This window comes from Symphalangus syndactylus, chromosome 8, assembly GCF_028878055.3.
Source record: "Symphalangus syndactylus isolate Jambi chromosome 8, NHGRI_mSymSyn1-v2.1_pri, whole genome shotgun sequence".
Classification (NCBI taxonomy): Eukaryota; Metazoa; Chordata; class Mammalia; order Primates; family Hylobatidae; genus Symphalangus; species Symphalangus syndactylus.
Window position 1 is genome coordinate 48,091,595 of NC_072430.2, and position 16,080 is coordinate 48,107,674.

The following is a 16,080-nucleotide window of genomic DNA, read 5'->3' on the forward strand; positions in this document are numbered from 1 at the left end:
GGCTCTTCCATGCTCTACTCCCTCAAAGGGCCTGCCCTGGGGACAGGGAATAGGGTGAAAGATCTTCAGACCCAATGGGAAGTTCACATGACTGCGCTTGTTCACTGCTGTTTGCCAGCATTAGTATAGTACCTGGCACAGGGTAAGAGTTTAGAAAATCTTGAATGAATGAACGAATGAACGAATGAGTGATTGAATGATGGGGTTGCTTGGCCTGAGGGTGGGGACGCTGGTGCTGCACTTAGAGCCATTACTTCTGGGAGGGCTACCAGGCATGAGTCTCCATACCCAAAGTTCTGCCTGTTCCAAGACCATGTCCAGTCTTCTCCAGGCCTTTCTCAGCCCCAGCCCATCACCCAGCTCTTACAGGAGCCTGGAGTTTCAGAGCTGAAAGGGGCCTTGGATATCAAATGTTGCATCACCTTCACGTTAGAGATGGGGAAACAGAGTCAAAGGCACACAGCTAGTCAGCGGGAACGTCAGGACCAGAGCCCAAGTCTGTGGGGTTGCAGAGCTTCCATGCATCCCTCCTTGGGCGTTTATGTTGGGAGTTGAGGTTAGAAAGAGAAGGCCCTGTCTTGTCCATTGTGCCTCCCCCTTTCTGTATCTTCCTCCGTGGCATGAGCTGTTTCCTCTTTCTCTCCCTCCTCACTCTGGCTTCCTCTCCTGTAGTGGAGGATGGTGGGGTGGTTTCTCCATAACAGTCTGAGTAAAAAGGCTGGGCCCCTGGGATTGGGCCAAGTCATTCCCTTGTGTCTTCCTAGAAAAGGAAAAAGAGAGTTGGCTGGCTCACTTGCTTCCGGGGAAACCAGTGCCTGAGTCACCCTGGAGTCAGGGTCCAGGGAGGAGCCTGCCCGTCACCCTGTTGCCTCTGGCCATGGGTGGCGCTTCTCTGCCACTGTTTCTCAAAAGGCGGGGGGCCAGGGAAGGCCGGTGCCATCCAGCTGCCCCGCTGTTCATCTGCCTTCATTGCTTCTTGGGAGAGTTTCTTGGCCTTCTGCAGGCAGGCTGGTGCTGGTGGCAAGGAGAGCAGGCAGGTGATAACATTGCCCCCCTCTAACTGGAGGTCTTAAACACCCCCCTGAATCACAATTTAAAATGTTTTTGATTTACAAGTCTTCAATATCTGTTTTATGATAAAAGTTTGACATGCTTAGGGCCAGGTGTGGTGGCTCACGCCTGTAATCCCAGCACTTTGGGAGGCCAAGGCAGCCGGATCACAAGGTCAGTAGATCCAGACCATCCTGGCTAACACGGTGAAACCATGTCTTTACAAAAAATACAAAAAATTAGCCAGGCGTGGTGGCAGGTGCCTGTAGTCCCAGCTACTTGGGAGGCTGAGGCAGGAGAATGGTGTGAACCAGGGAGGCGGAGCTTGCAGTGAGCCGAGATCATACCACTGCATTCCAGCCTGGGCGACAGAGACTCCGTCTCAAAAAAAAAAAAAAAAAGTTTGACATGCTTGTGGTAAAATAAAAAACTCCCCACAGGTAACACTGTTATTTTTCTATACCACAGATAAGATTTTATATGTTTGATTTATATATATATACACACACACATGCATATATATTATGGTAAAAGATACATAATATGATATTTACCATTTTAGCCATTTTGAAGTGTCTGTACAGTTCAGCAGCATTAAGTACATGTACGTTGTTGCGCAACCATCACCACCATCCATCTCCTGAACTCCTGTTTTTTTTTTTTTTTTTTTTTTTTTGAGACAACGACTCACTCTGTCACCCAGGCTGGAGTACAGTGGCGCAATCTCGGCTCACTGCAACCTCCTCCTCCCGGGTTCAAGTGATTCTCCTGCCTCAGCCTCCCAAGTAGCTGGGATTACAGGCACCGACCACTACACCTGGCTAATTTTTGTATTTTTAGTAGAAAACAGGGTTTCATTATGTTGGCTAGGCTGGTCTCGAACTCCTGACCTTGTGATCCGCCCACCTCGGCCTCCCAAAGTGCTGGGATTACAGGTGTGAGCCACTGCGCCCAGCCCCATCTTCTGAACTCTTTTCATCTTATAAAACTGAAACTCTGTACCCATTAACAATTCCCCCTGACCCCCAGCCCTGACAACTCCATTCTACTTTCTGCCTCTATGAATTTGACTGCTCTAGGGACCCCATGTAAGCAGAATCATACAGCATTTATTCTTTTGTGTCTGGGTTATTTTCACTCAGCAGAATGTCTTGAAGTTTGGTCCATATTGCAGCATGTATCAGAATTTCCCCCCTTTTTAAGGCTGAATCATGGTCCATTGTATGTATGACCACGTTTGGTTTCTCCATTCATCTGTTGATGGACATTTGGGTTGTTCCCCCCTTTTGGCCATTGTGAACAGTGCTGCTGTGAACTTGGGTGTACAAATACCTGTTTGAGTCCCTGCATGTAATTTTTTTGTGTATATGCTCAGAAGTAGTATTGCTATATTTTATGCGGTTACTGGTTGTGCTTCTCAGGCACCTTGGGTCACCTGGGCAGTGTTGACAGGTCAGCAGAGGGCTCTGGATACCACCCCTTCCCCCTGCCAGCGCCAGGCCTGCCACAGTAGCTGTCTGCAGAGGCTAGGGCTGGTCTGGCCATTTGGGTCCCCGAGGGCACGCCGTGGAGCTGCAGAGCTAATGAAAAGTTTTGGAATCTTGTGGTGCAGTAGGGCGTTTTTGGGCCAGGTCCCCACCCTTCCTTCCTCCCAACCTCCTCCTGTTTTGGAATCGGGGAAGGGGGATGCAGCCTTCTGGGAGCTCTGGGGAGGCATGGGGACCCCGAACTTACTTTGGGACCTAGAGCCTCATTCTTCTTATGACCTCCCCCTCACCCTGCCCCCAGTTCTTCCTGTCCTGGGCTGTTTTTCTCTCCGAGGCTCTCCCAGAGGGTTAGTGTGAGAAAGAGTTTTGGCCCGTGAATTGCAGAGACTAATGCAAAACTTCTAGCTTCCTTTGGAGGAAAATTCTGTTTCTTGCTAACAGAGCAGGAGCTCCTGTCCTGATTCCTGCTTTCACCAAGTTGGGCCCCAGAGCGGCGCCTCACCGGAGCCCTGTGCACAGCTGACTGGTCTCTGTGGACTCACTGGTTCAAGCTGCATTATGAGCTGCTCTGACCCCCCCGGCAGAGATCTGCACGCGGCTGTCTTTTGGGTGCCCCGTGCGCCTCAGGAGGCAGTGGTGTCTGTTGTGTCAGCTAGATCACAGCTCTCTGAGAGCAGAGCTGCTGGTTGTTTTTCTTTGTGGCCTGGTAGTGGCTGGTCTGGTAGCCTGTACTTCCTGGATGCCCAGTTAGAGAGAAAGAGAGGCCATGAGAATAATTTGGGATTTGGCATTGGAGAACTCCTGGCTTTTGGTTTGGGGCCTGCTCTTTGCTAGCCAGCTTACTTAACCCTCTCGAGCCTGTGTTTCCGTCTCTAAAACAGGGATCAGAAAACCTTCTTTTTTTTTTTTTTTTTTTTTTTTTGAGATGGAGTCTTGCTGTTTTGCCTAGGCTGGAGTGCAGTGGTACAATCTCGGCTCACTGCAACCTCTGCCTCCCGGGTTCAAGCCATTCTCCTGCCTCAGCCTCCCGAGTAGCTGGGATTACAGGCGCACGCCACCATGCCTGGCTAATTTTTGCATTTTTAGTAGAGACGGGGGTTCCATCATGTTGGCCAGGCTGGTCTTGGACTCCTGACCTCAGGTGATCCACCCACCTTGGCCTCCCAAAGTTCTGGGATTATAGGCGTGAGCCCACCGCGCCCAGCCAGAAAACCCTACTTCTTAATAAGCTTGTTGTGAAGAGTAAATGGGGTCATTGTTATAAAGTGTGTAGATAAGTGTCAGTGAATGTCAGCTTTTGTCACCGTTGTGCCTCTGCTAAGTGGAAGGGCCTGGGGAGGACTCTCTGCAGAAGGCCAACTTCCTAGGACCTCTGTGTGCTTTCTGTCTGTCCAAGCCCTGCTCCCCTGGGAGAGGCTGCGTGTGGGGTTGTCTGGTTGGGTGGCAGCAGCTTCCCCTGCAGAAGGAAACTGCTTCCTCCCCAGGGAGATGGGAGTTGCTAAACTCTGGCTTGGGCCAGCTGTGTGCTCTGAGCAGGGATTATGTGCGTGTGTGATGAGGGTGGCGCCTTGGGCTTCATTCCAGATACACCGTGTTCTCTGACCTCGAGCTCCCTTCCTTGGAGCCCCTCACTCCAGCACCAGGCATTGTGGCTCAGAACTCCCACTGCTCTGGATTGCCATTTGACTGTTTCATAGGTGGGTCCTACTTCCCTTTTTAGATGATAGGCTCTAGGACCCCCTATATTCCTCATATCTGGGGACAGAAAATAAGAGCTTCTCTTTGCATGAAGTAGGGTGCCCCTTTCTCCTGTAGGATGATTGGGACTGCCCTGTCCAGGCTTGGGGGAGGGAATAGGAACGGGAACCCTGCTTGGAGCTGCATTCTGTGTTCGGCCCCTCCCTGCAGAATATTTCACCTTACAGAGACTGCAGGGTGTTCGGGAGAACCCAGCTTTGGAGCCAGCAGCACTGGTGTGGAGGCGAGCTCTGCCGTCTTACTTGCTGTGTCCTTGAGCTGGTCCTTATTCTGAGCCTCGGTTTCTTCCTCTGTAAAAAGACAATCTGTCTTGCAGAGTTGTTGCCGAGACTAAATGAGATGATGGATGTAAACCACCCAAGTTGGCATTCCTTACCTGGTAGGCCCCCTAAGTGTGGGCAGGTGTTGTTATTTTGTGTGTGGATGGGCCAAGGAGTGCTTTTAGGGAACCATTATTCTCCACACAGAGGTGCGGTGAGACAGACTTCCTATGCATTTCTGTAGCCCAGAGTTGCCCAAACTTGCCTGATTATAGGATTCACCTGGAGTACTTGTTACTTGTTAAAATACCAATCTGTGAGTCCCATCCCAGAACTCCTGAACCAGAATGGTGGTTGTTGGGGTGAGGCGTCTCTACTTTTAACCTTTTTTATAATCAGGCCAGTCTGGGAAATGCCGTTTCCCTCAGATTGCTCTGCCAGTTGCTGTGTCATTCCATCTTCACAGGGGCCCATTGGAATGAGACAGGTATGGCCCCTTGGAAAGTGGGAGACTTTGCAGGTGAGACTGAAGCTTGAAGGGCTGGCCTGAGGCCCTGAGCTCCTTGTGGTGGAAGCAGATTTAGAACTGAGATCTCCCAGTGCCGTGTTGTGCCTGCAAACATTCCACTAAAGCATGGAAAAGGTGAAGGTGGGAATGGAGAGAGATGGAGTGACAGGAAGGAGGTGAGGGCCGAGGGCCTCCATGATGGCCTTGGGAACCTGCAGAGATTAAGTGGGGGATGGATGGTGGGACAGAGCCCTGAGCCCCACTGGGACGCTTCCCCAGGTGTGCCTTCTGAAAACCAGGGCCCCAGTGAGCATGCAGGGCCTTGGGCTTCTTAGAGCCGCTGGGAATCCACAGGTGTCAGAGCATAGGCAGGGTCTTAGGCTGCATGGACCCAGCGGGAGGGGCTGGGACTCCTCCTGAGGGCTGCTGGTGGAGTCTTGGAAGTCCTGTGGGTAGGACTTCTGCTACTTCTCCCCTCTTCCTCTGCCTTTTTTGTTGGGCTGGGAAGTTTTCTAGAAGCACAGGCAGGGCTGGCTCCCTTGTTCAGAAAGGGAAGTTGAGGAATAGGTATTTCCAGGGTCAGCTGATGATGCCAAGCACTGGGGTCCCACTGCCTTGTCTGCTTCCTCCTTCTTGAAGTTGGCCTGGTTCATTAGAAAAAACCCCTTTTAAGTCCTCACTATGTCATCCTTTCCAGTTTACCCTTAAGAGGCCCTTAAGGAGGATTTCAACCTCTGCTGGGCCCCACCCCCAGAGGGTGACTTGATCGGTGGTGGGGAGGTGGGCTGGTGGGCTGTGAGTGGAGGGGCCCTGTTACGGACAGTTGTGAGAGTGTGGCCGGAGCACGATGACCTGCTGCCAGGCCCTGGGGAGAGTCATGCTGACTGAGCCTGTGGTTGAAAGTGTGCGACTGCCACCGCGGGTGGAATTCTGGCTCCTGCATCCACTGTTCGCTGTGACCTTGAGTGGCTGTGAGCTCTTGGCCTTGGTTTTCTCATCTGTAAAATGAGATGCCTTCTGGGGTGGTTAGGATTGATCAGGTTGACACTGGTAGAGCACTTGGGGCTCTTGGGTTGGGAGTGACATCCTGATCTCTGAAGCTCTTCCACTCAGACCTTTCAATTAGATCTGCGGCCTCAGGACTTTGGACCTTTGGGGACTGCCGTGAACAGCGAGCTGCCCCAGGTGTCTGGGCAGGCAGGGAGTATGGGTGCAAAGCTGTGGCCTCTCTGCCTGTTCCTCCTTCTGTTGGCTCAGGTCTGAAAATCTGGGTGTGGCCTCTGCCCCTCCTCCCCGTCTCTCCTGAGTATCTCTTGTATCCACCTGCTTCTCCGTCTCCTCCACTGCCACCCTGGACTGGCTCCCTTTGTCTCTGGCTGGGATCTTTTCATGATCTCATGCTTGGTCTCTTTTCAGCCACTCTTTTCCATCTCTGATCTGCCCTTCCCATGGCATTTAGAGGTCTCTTTCCAAGATGCAGGTGGAATTATGTAACCAGCGTCTGATTCGCACCCCCAGCTCAGCCTGCCAAAGCCCCATTCGTTTCTTTCAGCTAAAATAAAATGTCTTTGGTGACTTCCACTGCTCTCAGGAGAAACAACAGCTGCAGGCACCCGAACACCCATGTGGCTAGTTGATCTCCAGTCTCTGGCACCCTCTCCTTCCCTCCTGCACTGTGACTTTTTTTTTTTTTTTTTTCAGTTTTTTGAACAGACCTTACTCTCTTTTCTCTGGGGCCTTTGCTGTTTGTTTGTTTTCTTCTTCTTCTTTTCTTTCTTTTCTTTTTTTTTTTTTCTGAGCCGGAGTCTTGCTCTGTTGCCCAGGCTGGAGTTTAGTGGTGCAGTAGGCTCACTGCAACCTCTCCTGGGTTCAAGTGATTCTCCTACCTTAGCCTTTTGAGTAGCTGGGATTACAGGCATGTGCCACCACACCCGGCTAATTTTGTATTTTTAGTAGAGATGGGGTTTCACCATGTTGCCCAGCCCCACACACGCATAGGGTGACCTACAGCTCTGCCTATACCTGTTATGCTGGTGTAATTATTAGTAGACCCCCTGGTACCTTGGTTTGGATGACAGGTTATGTGGGCCCCCTTCACATTTACAAACTTTCCATCTAATACCCCCCAGCCTTATAGATTCACTGACTTCCTTGGGGCAGTGATCAGACATATTGCCCCCCAACATCCCCCCAGGATCAGTTCAGGGTCCTGTTTTACCTCATGCCTTCCAGGACCTTTCCTATAGGCATTGGATCTTAGTGTACAAAAATACACTCATTGATAAAATCTTTGCTTACTGTTTGTCTTCTCCATTAGACTGCAGGTTCCATGACTCAGGACAGTGCCTGTATTTGCCCATGATGTAACCCCAGTCCCTGATACAGAGTGAGTGCTCAGTAAGAATTTATGGAAGGAAGGAATGAATGAATCTGGCTGCAGCTGTCTGGCAGGGGAGGCCTGGAGCCTGGGCGAGTCTGTAGAATCTGCAGTGGCCTGCGTGAGGGAGGCTGCCAACATCGGGCCAGTCCAAGTCCTAGCAAGCCAGTTGCCCACACTCTGGCACACATCATCGGCTTGGCGGCCCCTTTAATTATTCATCGGTCTTTCTCAATGGCCTTTGTGTTCAGAAACCCAAGACAGAATTCAAACCCTCTTTCCATCTCCCTAAAACTGAGACCTGGAAGAAAAACCTGCTGGGCCCATTCTGCATCCCCAGGGGGCCAGCAGGTCCACAGTCTCCTCTCATGGCTGGCTTTAAGCGTTGAAGTGTCCTGGGCTGCCTTGTGGCTCTCCTCCCCAGTCCATTGGGCTCAGGGACTGCCTGGGCACAGCTGAGCGGGTGCCCGTGTGGCTTGAGACTGAGCAGGGACTGGTGGAGGCTGGTGGGCAGAGCTGGATGTGTCCCCATCATTCCCCAGCCTGAGCGGAAGCTGAAGACTGGCCTGGAAGAGTTTAGCCTTCCAGCAGAGTGGAGCAGGCTCAGGCTTTAACCGATCTAGTTCACACCTCAGTTCTGCCTCTTGCTAGCTGTGTGACTGTGGGGAACTGGCCTTTGGTGTCCTGTTCTTTGTTCCTTTAACCTAGAATGGATTTGCTGAGATGGCGCATGCCTCGTGGGTGTTGATAACAGTGAGTGAGCACTCACTGAGGGTTATAATGGTAGCCAACATCTTTGAGCAACCCTAGGATATGATTCCCTCTCTTTCCCTTACCTCCCCTTGGGGCTCCCTGAAGTCCACGTTGCCGTCAGTGTCCCCATCTTGAAACTGAGGATGGAACGCTGATCTTTCGAGGTCGCGGGGAGGAGGCTGGGGAGCGGAAAGCACCCCAGGGCTGCCCTTGCTGCAGTGTCTGAAGTGAAGCCTAGGAGCCCCGGTGCTGGTGGGGAACAGCAGGCGTGGATCTCTTTGATCTTTGAAGAGGACTGTGAATACACTGACCACAGGCGGAAGCCCCTTGTCCCGTCCTGCCCCGCGCTACCCAGAGGTCCCTGGGCTTCTCAGCAGAGGTGGACAGATCTGCCTGCAGCTGCCCTTCTTCCCACCCTTCTGGAAATGGAAGTTTCCACAGACACATTCCTGTTCCTCAGCTTGCTGCTCCCTGATTGCTGATACCTTGCCGCCCTGTCCCTCAAGCCGGGCTGGCCATACCAAGGTGTTGGCGAGCTGCTCAGCCTGCCGGGCTGTTGACACCCCAGACCACTGCCGGCCTAGTGGACAGGCCAGGAGGGCAGTGATGGCACTGGGTCACATTGTCCTGGGCCTGGGTGAGGGTTTCTGTGCTGCTTTTTAATGTGCTAATCTGTGTGTTTGTGTTTTGGGAGAAGAAACTTTGTGTTGCGGAACCTCAGGTGAAGAGAATTGAGGTCGTTAGGCTCCTCCGTCATGGCCCAGTGTCATCTCGGGGCCATGCAAGGCCACTGTGTGTCCGTCACATTTTATCCTACAATCTCCTGTGATGGATATGCAGATTGTCCCCAGCTGCTCTCCTGCTGACACAAATGAGGCAACGATGAACATTCTCCCATACATCCCAGTGCAGCTGTGTGAGATTGCATTAAGCAGGGAATTGCCCGGTTGCAGGGAATTTCCTGATACGGTGCTGAGTTACTCCCTAAAATGGCTGTACAGTCTACTCTCCACCAGCCGGGCATGAGGGCTTCCGGATCCCTCAACCCCACCAACATTTGGCATAATCACCTTTCTAATTGTTTGCCAGTCTATTAGGTGTAAAGAGATGCATTTTAGTTTTGAGCTGCAGCTGAAGAGCAACTCTCCAAGTGCCAAGACTGCTCCCCTCCTCCAGTCAGCTCTCTTGGAACCAGAAACTTCCTCCTGGGTGGTGTTGAGAATCGTGGTGATGCTCTGCAGAAAACCTTTCTGTAAGGAGTGGCAGTTTATAGATACAGCCCGTTAATGCCTCAGTCCCTGCAGGAAGTTCTTTTTTTTTTGAGATGGGGTCTCGCTGTCTCCCAGGTTGGAGTGCAGTGGCGTGATTATGGCTCACTGCAGCCGCGACCTCCCTGGGCTGGGGTGATCCTCCCACCTCAGCCTCCCGGGTAGCTGGAACTATAGGGGTGCACCATCATGCCTGGCTAACATTTTTAAATTTGTTGTAGAGACAGAGTTTTTTGCCTGTTGCGTAGGTTCCTGCAGGAAGTTCTGCTCCCTGGGGGTGTCTGCTCCAGTCCCACCCCCGGGGTGCAAATCACTAGTGTGACTTGTGGTGGCTTGTGATGCTTCCACAGTTGCTGAACTTGTTGCCTCATCCCCTAGTATCTCTGGCATCCTGCGGGCTTGGGTTCCCTGGAGCTTTGAGAATTCCTTTGCAAAGTCATGTGGCTGCTGCTGGGTGGTTGTCCCTCAGGGAGGAGGTGGGTGGCACTGTGGCATTGGCTTGGAGTTTGGGCTGGATCAGTGCTGAGGTCCTATTGATCACGTTTTGACTGAGTCAGGTTGGGGTGCAGTGCCTGCTGGGTCCTGCTGGCCCAGATGAAGGAACACACTGGGCGCCAAGGTGTCCCCCATGATCCCTTGATGCTACCTGGGACCGTTTAGTAGACAAGGGCAGTTCCATGTTCCTGGAGTCGTTCTTTTTGTCTCATGCCTTTCCATGAGCACCCTTTCTCTTGTCTCTCTTGTACTTTAGTAATGAACTCCAGACACTATTAACTACTTAGGGTGTGCTGGGCTTTTTGCATAGATTATCTCATTGAAACTCCTTACCAACCCAGTTGAGAAAGGTATTATCCCTGTTTTACAGATGAGGAAACCGAGGCTCAGAAAGGTCAAGAACTTGCTTAGGTTCCAAGGTTAGTAAGTGGCAGACCCATATTGAACCCAGCTCTTCTGTGCCCAAATCCATTCTTAGCCACTAAGCCTTGGTCCTCAGAGTGTGGTCTCTGGACCGGCACCATCAGCATCACCTGGATACTTGTTAGAAATGCAGTTTCTCTGCCTGCCCAGAACTTTGGAATCAGAAACTGGTGGTGGGGCCCAACAATCTGTATTTTAACAAGCCCTCCAGGTGATTCTGGTAAATAGTCAAGTTTACATGTTCAAGTGTGAGAACCATTGCACTGAATTATTCTGCTGTTCTTTTTTCTATTTTTTCTGCCTGGCTTCTCCCGTTCTGTCACTGGGCCAGTCACTGTGAGCCCAGACTTTGGACCCTGGCTGCTCTTCAGGGGCTTCATGCCCCTTTTAAAGAGGTGCAGTAATCTGTCCTCTGGGGCCTCCAGGAACCCCTCCCAAGTCCCCAAAAGCAGTTGACAGAGCTGATGCTCCAGCTGACAGCCTGGTGACCGGAACCACCATGGGGGTCAGAGTTCCCAGTCACTATGCCCAAGGAGGTGCTTTGAGGGGTCTGGGTGACCCAGGGGTGGACTGTGGGACAGACCAGGACAGAAGCTCCTGCTGGGAGATTATTTTAGGGGCACAGAAAGGAGACTTGGAAAACTTCCTTGTCCAAGCAGGATCTCTTTCTTTCTTGCAAATTTGTAGTGATAAGTGGTTTGACCTTTGGAGAGGAGCTTCCACACAGGGGTTTGGAATCTAGGCAGGTTCCTTGTTTCTAGTCAACAAGGCACATTCAGGAGAAATGACCCTGGGGAGAGGACGGAAGGTAATTTTTTTTCTTTCTTTTTTTTTTTTTAGTAGAGACAGGGTCTTGCTATGTTGCCCATGCTGGCCTTGATCTCCTGGCCTCAGGCAATCCTCCTGCCTCAGCCTCCCAAAGTGCTGGGATTGCTGGTGTGAGATACCAGAGCCAGCCTTATTTAATTTTTGAGTCCCCACCGTAAGTCTAGTTTTGTACTGTTTAATTCTTAGCCCAACCCCAGGAGGGGTGGATTTCATCATCCCATTCCACAGATAAGACCATGGAGGTTTCAAGCTGAAAGATTGAGGGTCATACCTCAACTACATGGAGGGGTCAAGTTAGGGGCCAGAGTCTGCCAGAGCCCAGGTTCCCATATTGTATGAGTAGCAGGCTGGGCCAAATCCCTGTCAGCTGGGGGAGTTCTCTATGGAATTGAGTGACCCAGAGATCTCAGCATCTGTGCCAAAAAAACCAAATGACCTCACTTTTGGTGGCTTTTCCTTCTTTGGGGAAGGAATGTGCTGGCCACTGCTGGGAGCTACAGCCTGCTGAGGACTGTGTGCTCTCAGACCTTCAAGGGCCAGAATCAGACTCCAGACATGGGGGAGGGGTTACAGCAGGACCAAACTGTAACCCTGGAGGACTGGGGAGGAGGCTGTTCTCACACTGGCCTCCCGGAGCGGGTGCCACTCTGCTTCGAAGACCAGCTCCTCCCATTTAGTAATCCTCATCTCAGCAGGCTTACCAGCCACTGTTCAGTAGTTGAACTAGCTCAATTACATCAGTCCCCTGAGAGGGCTCTGGTCCAGGGCCTGTCTTTGAGCCTGGTTTCTTTCCAATGGGCCAAATGGGTTAAAAACAAAACCACATCTTGATATAAAAGGCTTAGCGGGGTCCTGGAACATTTTAGTTTAAAAGAGAAATAACAGCTTTATTGAGATGTAATTCACATACCCATACAATTCACCCATTTAAACAACTTCATGGTTTTTAGGATAGTCACATAAATGGGCAGCTATTTTTGCCATCAGTTTTGAACATTTTTATCACCTTAGAAAGATATTCTGTACCCCTTAGCTATCACCTCCCCCCAACTCCTCCGTTCCCAGCCCTAGGAAACCACTAATCAAGCTGCTTTCTGTCTTCATAGGTGCTTTTGTGTTTTAACATCTAGTGAGTGCTTGGTCTGCATCCGGTAGGAGACTGAGCTCTTTGCACTAGCTCACATAGCCCTCGCTCGTGACTACCTTATGGGCTGCAGGCTCATTTTATCTTTATTTTATTATTACTATTTTCACCATCATTCTGGCCTACAGAAGTCTTTATTGATGTGAGAACCAAGGCTCCGGGAGGCCCAGTCGCAAGTACTGGACAGAGCTAGCTGGTGGCTGCCAGTTGGGGTGGGCCCTTGGGTCTCTGGGAGGGGTGAGGCTGTGGATGGTGACAGACTGGCTGAGGCAGTTGACTCTTCATTGGCGAGGAGCTAAGAGGACAGACCTGTTTCTTCACTAGGATCATGTGTCCACCTGTGTTAAAGTGGCTGTGATTTCTCCTGGGAGTCCATAGGTTCCACCTGTACCAGGCAAGAAGGAGCTGGGCAGTCTGCCTTCTGTGGGGGGCCTTGGATGGCAGGAAGGCCAGATCGGAGTCTCATGGTGGCCCAGGAGCCCTCTCAAGCAGGGTGCCTTTGTTAGGTCAAACAGCCTCCCAGAAAAAGCTGCGGGCCCCCTGCTTCTTGGCCCTGGTGACCCTCTGGGTGTCTGGTGCTATGTCTTTTGAAATGGGCTGTAGATGGGTATAAACCAGGAAATGCAGGCTCCACTCCCCCCTCCCCGTCTCCTCCTCTTGGCCAGAGGCCCGTCTCAGAGTTCTCTTATCAATGGGGAAAAAAACAACAGGACTTCTTTCTTGCTCTGTGAATGATTAACTTTGATTAAATAGACAGTGGATGGGAAGTGAGAGCATGCTGACCGCTGACATTGACTGGGCTCCTGATGTGTCCGGGGTATCTTGCTGGCTGTTTTGCTTCCATTGTCATAATCTTCACAAAGTGGTGATGTTCTTTATTCCCATTTGTAAGGTGAGGCGGTTGACGCCTAGACAGTTTAACTAAAGCCACACAGCCAATGAGTGGTGAGGACCTGCTGGGTTAACATTGTTTAAGTGTCTGTTGTGGACACAGCACCAGGCTAAGTCTTTCAGGACATAGGGTCTAATTTGGTCCTCTTTCATTCTGTGCCATTGTAGGCCTTGTTATCCCCATTTTACAGATAGGGATCCTGAGGCTAGGATTAAATCTCCTGTCCAAGCAGACAGATCTAATGTGAGGTGTGGGCTGGCACTGGAGCCTAGGTCTGTCCTGTTCCAGAGTCCAAGGTGCACCCCCAGTCCCCTGCACTCTGAATCTCCAGAACCCCAGCACTCACATGTCCTGGGGACAGGCTGTTAGAGCAGTGCCGGGTCTCAGCAGAGGCCTGGCGGTTGTCAGCTTTTTCAGCAGCCACTCCCAGGTGGGTGGGAAGTAGGCAGATCTGGGTGGAGATGTTCCCGAAGACTCTGCTTTTCTTCAGCGCATGAACCAGCTGACGGCTGGCTTTGAAGGGCTGGCAGTCAGCCCCTGATAAGTTAGCCAGATACTCCTATTTACCTTGCCAGAACACTGGGCATCTGAGATCACTTCTGGGCAGGTCTTTGCTTAGACAAACCACCCAGGGCCCACGCCCTGGCCAGACTGGCCATACTTGTATGGGGGTCAGAGGGATTCCAGCACGCCCCCTGGCTGCACCTCAGTAACGTCTTCAACATCAGTGGATGCTGCAGGGGACTCAACCGTGAGCACAGGTGCTGGCCTGGCCTTCTCCAAGGACCCTGCTGGTTCACACACCCTGCCCGCACAGCAGGGGGCTGGCTTGGGCTGGCAGGGTGCTTGCCTGGGGAGGCTGGCGAGTTTGTTTTTGACTCGATGAGCCTAGACCAGAGTCCTGGGTGCTCTACTCAGGGAGAAGAATGACCATCAGATGAGAAGCTGGCTTGTATGGGAAGCTGTGTACCATTTTCAGGAAGCGTAGAAGCTCATTTGGGTGATTTCCTGGGGTCACTTGGCCAGAGCACAGCCTTTCATCTTACCCAGTTAGCAGTTTGCTGTCTTAATTATTGGGGAGATGTGTGTGATTGCTGGTGTATCCTCATGTCCTGCTCCCTAATTATGACTTCCTTTAAGATTTTACACTGATAAGGCACTTTAAAGTTCTTCAGAGCCTTTTCCCTATATTATATCTTATTTTATTCTCAAACCCATTCTTTTAAATAGATGGGATAATTTTTTCATTTTTTATCTTTATTTTGGAACATCCTTTTTCCCCCTGCATAATACCTGAGCCTTGTCCCACCCTTGCCAAATAATCCCAGAGAAATGGGAAGTCCTCTCTATCCTATCCTAGAGGTCTGACATAACAATTAAATGTATATATTCCCAGACAGACTTTTCTTTTTTCTTTTTTTTTTTGAAAACCACTAACTTTATGATCTAAAAAACTTTACAAGGACAGTGACTGTTCTGCCAAAAAAGGAGCCAAATGGTATCAAATGGACTGAAAGTGAGGGTGGGGGTGAGGGATGGGGCCAGGAATCCATGCAGGAAAGCTGATAACTGTCACCAGGGAATTGGCAAGGGAAAAAGGAAGGGGGAGGCATGCAAGAGCAAGAATCCAAAAAAGTTGAAACGGTTAGGGGAGAAAACTCCCAAAAGACCCTGGAGTACGTCGGAGGTGAGTACAATAGCAATCTTTTCCTCTGTAGAGGACAGGGGAGGAGTCCCTACATGGCTGCAAACTCTGGATGAGGGCTGGGGATTGAGGGCTTCCCAGAGAGCATCACAAGAAGGCATCGTACCACTCTTGAAGGCATCCGAAGCAGTCCTGGGACTGCTTGGCGTTGGCACCACAAGTGTCCTTCAGCCATTCCTGGAAGAGGTCTTCAGTTTTCTTAAGCACCAGAAACTGGCCAAGGACAACATAGGCCTTGTCAAAGCCCCTTTCCTCTGGCTTCTTGCCCAGGACTTTACCCGGCCAGGCTCCCCACTGGCTCTTCCCCCATGGGCTCTGCCACGTATTCTTGGTGCTTTTGGAAGGTTGTCATCTTGATCAGGCCTAATCGGCAGCTTCAATTCCCATAACAGTTCCTCCCGCCACCCCCTAGACAGACTGTTCTTTTATTTGCATACTTAAAAAAAAAAGTAATGACAGCACATTTTGGTACAAATGGTTTTGGTACAAAACTCAAGCAAAAGTATATTCTGTGAAAAGCAAGTGTTCCCCACCCCCTGCCTTCCCATTTCCCTCCCTGGAGGCAGCCGATGATCCTGGTCCTTCTATGTCCTGCTAGGAATGTTCTAGCATAAAGCTTTTAGATGCTGTCTGGGAAACTAACATCAGAAGTCTGCTTGGTGAGGAGAGTTAGGAGCTGTCTCTCTCGAGACAGAAACACTGAGTATGTTTTGAGTTCATGGAGATGAAATTGTCCCTGGGGAATTTTTTGGCTTTCTTTGAGAGCCCACCAATCAGAATAAACCGTACACAGGAACAAAAGATTGTTGCCGGGTGCCGTTTGGTTGTGTCTTCTCATTAGGCATGTTCTGATGGGAAAAGTTTCTGGGCTCCAGCCTGCAAGGTAGGAGGGACTTGTTTGGGCTAACAGAGCTGGAAGGGACTGAAGTGACTTATCTGAGGTCACACGCCTGGCCGAGCCAGGGCAGGGCCCAGGTTTCCTGATCCCATCCTCTGAACACTTAACTCCCCTGGCCTGAACGGTGGCTGGTATTTTTTGATTCCGGGAGAGTGGGAGGATGTGCTTGGAAGAGGTGTGGCCAGCGCGTGAGGTTGGAGCCTGGGCTGTCCCACCACTGCCCAGCTAGTCTTG

At 51.1% G+C, this 16,080-nt stretch overlaps 1 protein-coding gene and 1 pseudogene across 17 annotated transcripts in view; one reads left to right on the forward strand and one right to left on the reverse strand.

Annotated features, from left to right (window-relative positions):
* Positions 1–16,080, forward strand: part of ACTN1 (actinin alpha 1) — a 106,076-nt gene that overhangs the window by 27,680 nt on the left and 62,316 nt on the right. The window contains exon 1 of one of the 17 annotated variants that reach the window (XM_063644360.1): positions 13,952–14,930. The exons of the other annotated variants lie outside the window; for them this stretch is intronic. Coding sequence (XP_063500430.1) covers positions 14,739–14,930 — 192 coding nt within the window. The 5' untranslated portion in view covers positions 13,952–14,738. Of the gene's footprint in view, positions 1–13,951; positions 14,931–16,080 lie in introns of those variants that run through there. 17 annotated transcript variants of the gene reach the window in all.
* LOC129487745 (barrier-to-autointegration factor-like) lies at positions 14,921–15,453 on the reverse strand (annotated as a pseudogene).